The sequence below is a fragment of the Papilio xuthus genome, unplaced genomic scaffold, assembly GCF_000836235.2.
Source record: "Papilio xuthus unplaced genomic scaffold, Pxut_1.1 DF827570.1, whole genome shotgun sequence".
In the NCBI taxonomy this organism is placed as follows: domain Eukaryota; kingdom Metazoa; phylum Arthropoda; class Insecta; order Lepidoptera; family Papilionidae; genus Papilio; species Papilio xuthus.
In genome coordinates, this window is record NW_013531079.1 from 445,704 (window position 1) to 455,515 (window position 9,812).

At 38.7% G+C, this 9,812-nt stretch overlaps 1 protein-coding gene and 1 pseudogene across 3 annotated transcripts in view; both read right to left on the minus strand.

Annotated features, from left to right (window-relative positions):
• Window positions 1-1,847, minus strand: LOC106118486 (uncharacterized; annotated as a pseudogene).
• Window positions 1,848-6,243: 4,396 nt separating this feature from the next.
• The window catches only part of ABCD (ATP binding cassette subfamily D), a 45,205-nt gene continuing 41,636 nt past the window's right edge, over window positions 6,244-9,812 (minus strand). For 2 of the 3 annotated variants that reach the window (XM_013313353.1, XM_013313352.1), the window contains exons 14-15: window positions 8,311-8,436; window positions 6,244-7,862 (exon numbers count right to left, since the gene is read on the minus strand). In XM_013313353.1, coding sequence (XP_013168807.1) covers window positions 7,712-7,862; window positions 8,311-8,436 — 277 coding nt within the window. In that variant the 3' untranslated portion in view covers window positions 6,244-7,711. Of the gene's footprint in view, window positions 7,863-8,310; window positions 8,437-9,610 lie in introns of those variants that run through there. The other variant, XM_013313354.1, reaches the window with a different exon arrangement.

A 9,812-nucleotide genomic window follows, 5' to 3' on the forward strand; every position in this document is an offset into this window, starting at 1 on the left:
CTCAAGGTACCTCATGAGCTGGCAATTGATGGTCGTTTCCATGACTTTCGAGAACAAGGTGGTAATGGCAATCGGCCTGTAGTTGGACGGGTCTGAGCCATCGCCTTTTTTTGGGATCGGGTGGATAAAGGCAGTCTTCCATGACTTCGGGACAATGCCTAGGGAGTAGGAGAACCGAAACAGGCGCGTTAAAACCGGTGCCAACTCAGGAGCACAAGTCCTAAGCACGAGGGGGGGTATCCCGTCAGGCCCACACGACTTATGAATATCCAGAGATTGCAGCGCTTTTCGCACTGATCTCTGGATAAACTGGATTTCGGTCATGGAGGTCTCGCCGCGTGGGATTTTCGGCGGCGAGTTACCTTTGTCATCCAGAGTCGAGTTGGCCGCAAAAAGAGAGCCCAGGAGATCGGCTTTCTCTTTAGCGGTGTGGGCCAACGAGTCGTCCCCCCTGCGCAAAGATGGTAGGGACGGCTTACAGAAGTTCCCCTGGACAGCCTTGGCAAGAGACCAGAACGCGCGAGTTCCCGAAGGAAGGTGCACTAGCCTCTCACCAATGCTGGCCACGTGTTCTGACTTTGCCTTGGCAATCACTCTTTTGAAGGACCTGGAGGCAGAGTTATACTTCTTTTTAAGCAGGCTGGTATTTACATCCCTAGCTGCTAACGCCTCAGCCCAGGCTCGATAACAATCCTGCTTGTAGCGCGCGGCTAATTTGCAGGACTTACTAAACCAGGGCCGAGAATTGCCCCCGATAGGCACAACAGAAGACGGAATAAAAAGATCCATCCCCTGAAGCACCACATCGGCGACAGAGTCGGCAACAGCGTCGGGATCATCCAGACTGAAGCAAACTCGCTCCCATGGGTAGGATGCAAAAAAGGACCGCATCTCATCCCAGTCTGCCGACCTGTAGTGCCACACTCGGCGAAAGCCATTCGGTTTAAACCGTGGGCAACCCGAGATAGGCACTGAGGTCCGGATCAGGCAGTGGTCCGACGAGCCCAAGGGGGCGTCGACAGAAACCTGGTAGCTGTCCGGATGAGAGGTCAGCAGAAGGTCCAACAGGGAAGGCGTATGATCTGCCACATCAGGGATTCGCGTGGGCGCGGCGACCAGCTGCGTCAGATCATAAGACAAGGCAAAGTCGTGGACAGATCTCCCCGCATGGTCGGTGGTACGACAGCCAAGCCAATCGGCATGGTGGGCGTTGAAGTCGCCAAGTACCACGATTTCAGCGGAGGGGATCTGTGCCAGAACGGAATCTGTAGCCGTTTGGACTTGCTTCATGAGTCGGTCTGTTTCGGCATTACCGCTATGGGACCTATAGAGGCACGCGTAGACCCGCGGATGGACATCGCCATCTACGCGCAGCCACAAAAGAGATAGGTACCTTCAAGAAGGCTGAGGCGACGAGAGCAGACATCCTCTCTGACGTACACGCATACCCCAGCCCGGGGCAAAAAGGAGTGTTCCAGTTTGTATCCGGGGCAGGATAAGTACGATGTGTCCGCCGGAGAGGATATCTGTGTCTCGGTAAGGAAAAGCAAGGCCGGCTTGGCCGTCCGGAGATGGTAGTGGACGGCCTCTAAGTTGGAATGGAGCCCCCTGATATTACAGAAGTCCACAGCGTGGGTGGAAGGGGGTGGTAGTGTCTGGCCTCGTTTGCCCCGGCCTTTAAAGCGAGCGAGCGGAAAGGTGCCCCCCCCAGAATACGCAGGGCGGCCCGCGCGCTTACCCCCAGACTCCAAGCGGGAGTTCAGGCGTAAGCGCGCGGAGGGGGATTCTCCAAAACCAGTGGTTTTGGTACCCCCCTGGGGTACTTTTTCTTTCAATCCCACTGCCATGCTGTATTAAAGGGGGGGTGGTTGGGCCTCCGAATTTTTTAACGATTTCCGAAAGTCGTCTTGCAATAAACGGAGTTTGCTTTTAATTAACTGGAACATAATAAAAGCTTCTTAAAAACTTTTTTAATTAATTTAATAACACATAACAGTGGTAGATCCAGCTTTAACATCTACGCACGAATTGTCTCGGCTCGCCCGGTGAAATACCACGACCACACAGAAGACAGGCCTCAAGTGGAAGCAATTCCGCGTATCGTCTGATGAGTCCCGAAGGTCTGATTTAGTCCTCTTTCCCTTCCCATCCTTTTTCTTATAAGGAAAGGATGGGAAGTGGAAGTAGACTTTCCGGATGAGAAGAAGCATGGAAAGGGAAAATATTTTCTTTCTGTGCATCCTCTCCTCCGTGGTAGGCAACGCATATGCAATTGCGTATGTCTATGGGCAACGGTCACTTCGCTATTTCAGCGATTTCAGGTGACCGCTCGATCGTTTGCCCGCACCTTATGATATAAAAAAAATATGTCTGACAGTATTAATATAAAAATATATTGCTAAAATGTTTACTAAAGTTATTAATATAATCGAATGAGAAGCGTTAAATATTTTTATCTTAACGTAAACTTTGACATACTAGTAACTTACTCGATTTTAGCTTATAGTCGTCAAGATCCCGTCACCTCCTGTTTTCGCCAATAGTTCATTAACACGAAGATAAAATGTGCTAAATATATTTTTTATTTGTTCACTTGTTGTCGACGAATTATCGTAATTACCTATACAAATACGCAAGTATATTTATCTAAATGCAATGACATTTCGTTGGACTGTTTAGAGGCAAATGACATTCTTAGGTTAATCCATTGAACTGCGTTTATGTTATTGTATTATACATAGGTAAAGAAAAATAAACACCCGAGTACATAAATCTTACTAATTATAAATGCGAATGTTTGTATGGATGTTTGTTTGAATTTATCTCCAGAAATGCTGCATAAATCTCGCTGAAATCTGGCAAAGATGTAGACCAGTGGTTCTCAAACTTATTTTGTCTACTGCCCACTTTGAGAATATATATATTTTTAGCGTCCCCATATTTTCACATATTTAAAAACCACTATAAATTCAAATTAAATTATTTAATTACAGTGACCTATATATGTATATTAACGGAGAATTGTAAAGGAAACTTTTACTATAACCCGCAACTTGATACCTGTAGCGCCCACAAGGGGGCGTTATCGCACACTTTGGGAAAGATTGATGTAGAGCCATAGTCTGGAAGAACGCATAGGCTCCTAATTTATTTTTTAATACCGCGCGGACGATGTCGCGGTCAACAGTTTAAATAACTGTTTAAAGTTCTAATTTAAAAAACTTTTTTACAATGTTCAAGACATCAGTGTACTTAGGAACTAAAGATTTTTAGAATCAACCCAAGCAAATTATCACACCCTTGTAAATTTTTTGGCTACTTTTTTCTCTAACAGATAATATAAGATGAAACTATATTATATTATTATATGTAAGGTAAATTAATTAATTATTTCGTCATTATAATTAAAAAAAAAACAAAATCTCGTGCCACCTCTTACAACTTAACAATTGCGCAATTTGTGTGCGATTTAAATTAATTTAGGCCAATTATCTCCTGTCAGAGGTCAAGTGTGAAGTGTCGCAAGCTGTCACGGTGACTGGAAGTGCTTCAACTGTCAGCAAGATATAACGTGACAGGCTCAACACAACACGTACACCTAGCGTGGTAGACACCTCTTTCATCATAATTAACCTGCAACAAGTTGCTACAAGAAAACCTATGTATTCTCGCAAATGTCCAACGGATTTATACAACTTCGACTAAATCTTACTAATATTACAAATGCGAATGTTTAGATTGATGTTTGTTAGAAGGTATCTCTAGAACCGCTTCATGGATTACGTTGAAATTTGGTACAGAGTAACACAGTTTAGAACACAGTTTGGAAAAATCCATGGGGGTTTTTTATTCCGCGGAAACGAAGTCGCGGGCAACAGCTAGTTGTTTATGGTTCATCTACAAGTATGTCTTACAACTTCAACAATAAGAAAGCAGCTGTTTGTTGTAAGTTATACGAGTAGTTTAAAGTACTCAATATAAATGATGGTCCTTCGAGGCGGATTTGTGTGAAATAATCGGGAATAAAATGCAGTTTGCAATAAACCTGCATAGCATAGCCATGATTCATATTTGCAAATTGAATATGCAAATTCCTTATTACTCATAATATAATAAAAAACGACAACATAAACGCGGAAAGAAGGCGCTCGCTTATCTTAATATGAATTCGCAAATCATCTCCGGTAAAAATATACATAATATCAGCGTGGTGGCCACGTGGCCACTGGCCGATAACGATTGATAACAGGTTTTTTTTTTGTGCTAACCATTTCTTAGATATGATTATTTAAACGGGAAGTTAGAAGTGGAAATTTTGGACTGGATTATATTAGAAAAAGAACCTGAATTACGACAGATTACTGTTAATCCTAGCTGATAAATGACGTGAACAAGTGACGAGAGATTTGCATTGCTTATTATCTTATCTATACATCGTCATGTTAAAACGATCATCGAAAATATACAGTAAATGTCGTAATTGACACAACTTGCATATAACTGTGAAGTAATTCAAAGATATGTGTGAAGTTAACCCGCATTGGACAAACGTGGTTGACTATTGCCTAGTAACCCTTAGGGTAAGCACAGGATACTATGTCCCTTGGTTCTAAGCATGCCAATTTTCAGCCAAATCGGTTTAGCCGTTATTGAGATGTAAATAATGAAACTAATACGATATTTTTCATGTAATATATATAAGATTGTAGTCATTCCTTTTTTGTATAACGGAGTTCGATCAATTTGAATGCCATTTAATATTTATGATAAAAATTACAAAAAAATGTTATATTCACGATTTGCTGAGATAAAAAGGTTTTATTGATATGATGGTATTTAAATTATTACACAAGTAAGGTATTATTATTATTCCTAATAAATGATCACGTCTTCTAGATATTACGTTCTAATTATGTTGATTTTAATTTCATAGAATTGTTTTAACAAAATACATATGTTATTTAATCGGGAAAGTCCTGTGTAAAGTGGATACACGAGGAATGGATTTATTTCATGCCTTATCGATGCGTATAATCCTGCTGACATCATTCATATTCTGATTATATCAAGTTTTTTATATCATAAATTGGTAAACGAACAAGCGCCTACCTTAATCCGCCTAAACAACGAAGCAACCACTGTCCATAGACAAATACAGATGCATTGCTTGACTTTAATCGACGAAGGAGGAGACGTACAGAAAGAGGATAGTTTCTCCTTCCCACCACCGTCTAATCGACTTTCCCTTCCTATCCTTTCCATATAAATGTGACTGTGTGCGCCTGTCATCTGTTTGTTCCTCTGTTTGTATTGTCTGTGTGTTTGTTGAACATGCAATTGGTGTACCTTTTTAATAAATAAATAAATAAGAAAAGAGTCGATAAGGAAAGGCGACTAACATTAGACTTCCGGGACGCACACTCATCAGACTGCACGCGGAATATCTTCCACTTGACGCCTGTCTTCTGTGTGCTCGTGGTATTGCACCGGTGGAGTTATTGTTGTTGTTATTATATTTGTTGCTTGTAACAACATTCAACATGTTCTCAGGTGACTGATAAGTGAAGGAAAACGAGCAGGTTTTTTCCTTTAAAAGTTCAAAGGGCGTACATTATCATCTCTCTCTAGGACATCGAACCTATTCACTGATATATATTTTCACAAATAGTACAGCTAACAACAAACAAATGAGTCAATATCGCACAAACACCTGATTTTTTTTTAATTTTAATATTAGCATTTGTTTTTTAATAATATATTTTTTAGGGTTCCGTATCATATAGGAAAAAAAACGGAATCCTTATAGGATCACTTTGTTGTCCGTCCGTCTGTCTATCATGACCCTTTTTTAAATGTTGGTGAGCTTAAAATTAGTTATAATAGTTGTATGGTTCGAACCCACAACCGTTAGATAGATAGTCCGCACCCTTGATCTTAACTTGTACTGATACGAAAGGAGTAAGTTTTCTTTTTAATTTAAAATGTAACCATCGAGAGATTATGAATTGTCTTGGTAATATTACTGATAAACTGATGGAAGATTATTAGCTCGAATTTCTCGCATTTAGTCCTTTCGGAAAAATCTGAGAGTATTTTTTTTTATAATTTAATTGATAAAATTACGAGTAAAATCTAGACTTTGTCATAAATTATTTACTTACGTAAAACATACATTTTCGAACATTATAGGGTCTCCATCTTTAATATATTTTTATTATGGTTCGAATATGAAATAAAACAATGTTTATTTTTATAAAACCCCATTTATTCTTATTCCCTATTGATACCGCCTGCAGACATCACTGTACATATTTGCTCAAACAAAAATATCAGGCGATTTCATAAATAAATTATATGCACATTCTAGAATCGTCGCAATATAACAACCTCGATATCTTACCTAAGTAATACGAAAAAATATTAAAAACTTTTGTAAAACTATCATGATTCAAAAATTCATAATTCAAAATTAAAAAATGTCAAACGTCATTGTTTTTTAATTTTTAACAATACTAGCAATAAATCGTGTCTGTTATTTTGTGACAACTCTAAACGTACATGGAATTATTATGTAAAAAATAATAAAAAGTCAACAGCCATATTAGAAATCTCATCACAAAATCTAGCTTTAAAAATATACGATAAACTAAAACAGGCGCCTAGTGGATTGTGATAGCAAAGGTTTGTAATAATTACATTGCTAATTATCACTCAAATATTTCAAAATCTATTAAAAAGAAAATACGAAAGGTAAAAAAATGTAAACCTTTATGTTTATTAAGCCCTCATTATTTTTAATTACGTGATTTTTAGACAAAACCTAAACATAAATAAAAATATCAATTGCAAAATGATTCCCAGTAGTAACTAGACGCCTTTATAATCACTTAGCCTTAAAATTAAAAGAAAGTATAAAACAAACATTCACAATACAATACAATAAAATATCACATAAGAAATGTATTTTTACAAAACTAAATAACTGGTATACGAAATACAAATCTCAAAAATTGCCGCCATTCTTGCGACTAACTAAAAAAAAACTGTCAAAAATAACCTAAACCAAGTGTCAAAATGACATCCACGACGGAATGACAGCCTCTGAATGACAGTTGTAACTTAATCTGGCAATAATTATATTTAAAAAAATCTAACTTATATAATTAACGTTGAAATCACACTTAAAAAAAATTAAATCACAATTAAATTTTAAACCCGTTAATATTACGATAAAAAAATACATAATCTGTGGTCCAATAGAGATACTCAAAAAGCAATTTCAAATTAAAAAAAAAACTTATTACTTACAGAGGGAATTGGAAATTCTTAATTATTGTTAGGTAAATTGTATTTCAAACTATATTTACAGTATGATAAAATAAAAACTGTTTTGTATCATCATCATCAGCTCACTTTACGTCCCCACCGAGGGGCTCGGAGCCTACCTTAAGGGTGATTAGGCCATAGTCAAGTTTTGTATACCATTTGGTAACTAAAGTTGAATTAAATTCAGAATATTAAAAAATCTTACTTTATAAAAGTAATACCTAACTAATATTTCCTAGACTCTGTCTTAGACATATTTAGACAAAAAAAAAACCTATTTGTCATACAAAATTATACAGATTTGCATTTGACACTTTTATTACTTGCCTTTCTTTAGTATTGCCAGTAGAGTGACAACAATATTAGCAATTATCCTTTTCTAGTGTCACTGCTCCCCCCCACTGTCAGGGGGGCTGGAGGTAGGTTCGGAGGAGATGGAGGGGGGTCCGGGGGTAGGTATGGGGGCGTCTTTATCCAGAGTTCTGAAGGACCAATTTCCAGCTCCGTCAAATTCCAACACGTGGGTGTGGTATTTCCTATAAACAAACAAACAAAAAACAGTTAATACTTTCAAGAACAAAACAAACAAAAAGTTTAGTAGTAACTAATGAAAAAGAAGTTACATTAAGGCTAATCGTGGGTTTCCGAGACCGAAATCCCCGTGTATATATTGTTATCTCAGTTATGTCAAAAAGAATGACAGGGATGATGGTATGTTTTATGATTATGAGAGGAGTCTCAGAAACCCACGATAAGAATATCAATTGAATGACATTAAATATACATATACATATCCACAAAAAGTTTTACTTTCAGAGTCAATTAAGTAAAAAAAAATTAAATATTTAAGAAAAAACTTACTCCAAATAGAAGAATAATTTATGAAACTAGTGTGAATAAATCAATCAGACAACAGAGGTCATAAGTTCCTATAAATATGAGTTATCGTCTCCTTCGCTTCCGTCTCCCCCCCTGGTAACTCACCAGACACTAGGGCGATGCGTGATGGAGAGCAGGGTGATGCCGCAGCGCACCGCCTCCTCGTACATCACCAGCTCCGTCTCCAGAGACACCGCGCTCGTGCACTCATCCAGCAACGCGTACACCGGCCTGTGTACAAATTTGTTTGTTTGTATGTCTTAAATATTTAGAGATTAACCGTTGATTTTTGAGACCAATTTCTATATAAAACATGTAGTCATTCCTGTTTAAAACAGATATATTTTAAATGAAGCTTTTGGTCTCAGAAATCCACTGTAATAATTTTATTACTATGGTGATTTTGAATACGGAATTGTAGGTTTAGACAAGTCTTTCCCATAGTGTGGGACAACGCCCCCTTGTAGACGCTGCAGGTCTCAAGTTGCGGGTTATAGTAAAAGTTTCCTTTACAATTCTCCGTTAATATACATATATAGGTCACTATAATTGAATAATTTAATTTGAAGTTATAGTGGTTTTTAAATATGTGAAAATATGGGGGCGCTAAAAAAATTATTCTCAAAGTGGGCAGTAGACAAAATAAATTTGGGAACCACTGGTTTAGATCAATCAGGATATGTCTTCCTGTAGGTATAAGTGTAGTTAAATTATGACAGCTCACTAGCGCCCCCCAGTCTACGTCGAAAACTGCACAAGATCGTCTTTGTATTACAAATGCGAATGTTTGGATGGATGGATGTTTGTTAATAAATATAAATATAATATAAATCTCCAGAATGGCTGAACGAATCTCGCTAAAATTTGGCATACATCTAGAATATAGTCTGAACGAAGACATAATTTTTTTAATTTCTTTTCGTCGTTACGTCTTTATTTATGATTTATAATTTTATAACTACAGCAACGACAGACTTTTGATCCGTACTCTTTTAAGGGTTCCGTACCTCATAGGAAAAACACGGAACCCTTATAGGATCACTTTGTTGTCCGTCCGTCTGTCAAGACCCTTTTTTTCAAAAACGCGTGAAGGTATTAAGCTGGAATTTATTGTACATAGTCCTTATGCTTATTAACCATAGTGATTTTTTTTATTTAATTATAAAATCTGTGGTGAGGTGGATGTATGGAGGTGGATGTATGGAGGTAGATGTATGGAGGTAGATGACCTGTGGTAGAACATCCTGGCCATGGCGAGGCGCTGCTTCTCCCCGCCGGAGAGCGTGGAGGTAGATGTATGGAGGTGGATCACCTGTGGTAGAACATCCTGGCCATGGCGAGGCGCTGCTTCTCCCCGCCGGAGAGCGTGGTGGTAGATGTATGGAGGTGGATGTATGGAGGTAGATGTATGGAGGTGGATCACCTGTGGTAGAACATCCTGGCCATGGCGAGGCGCTGCTTCTCCCCGCCGGAGAGCGTGGCGGTAGATGTATGGAGGTGGATGTATGGAGGTGGATGTATGGAGGTAGATGTATGGAGGTGGATCACCTGTGGTAGAACATCCTGGCCATGGCGAGGCGCTGCTTCTCCCCGCCGGAGAGCGTGGC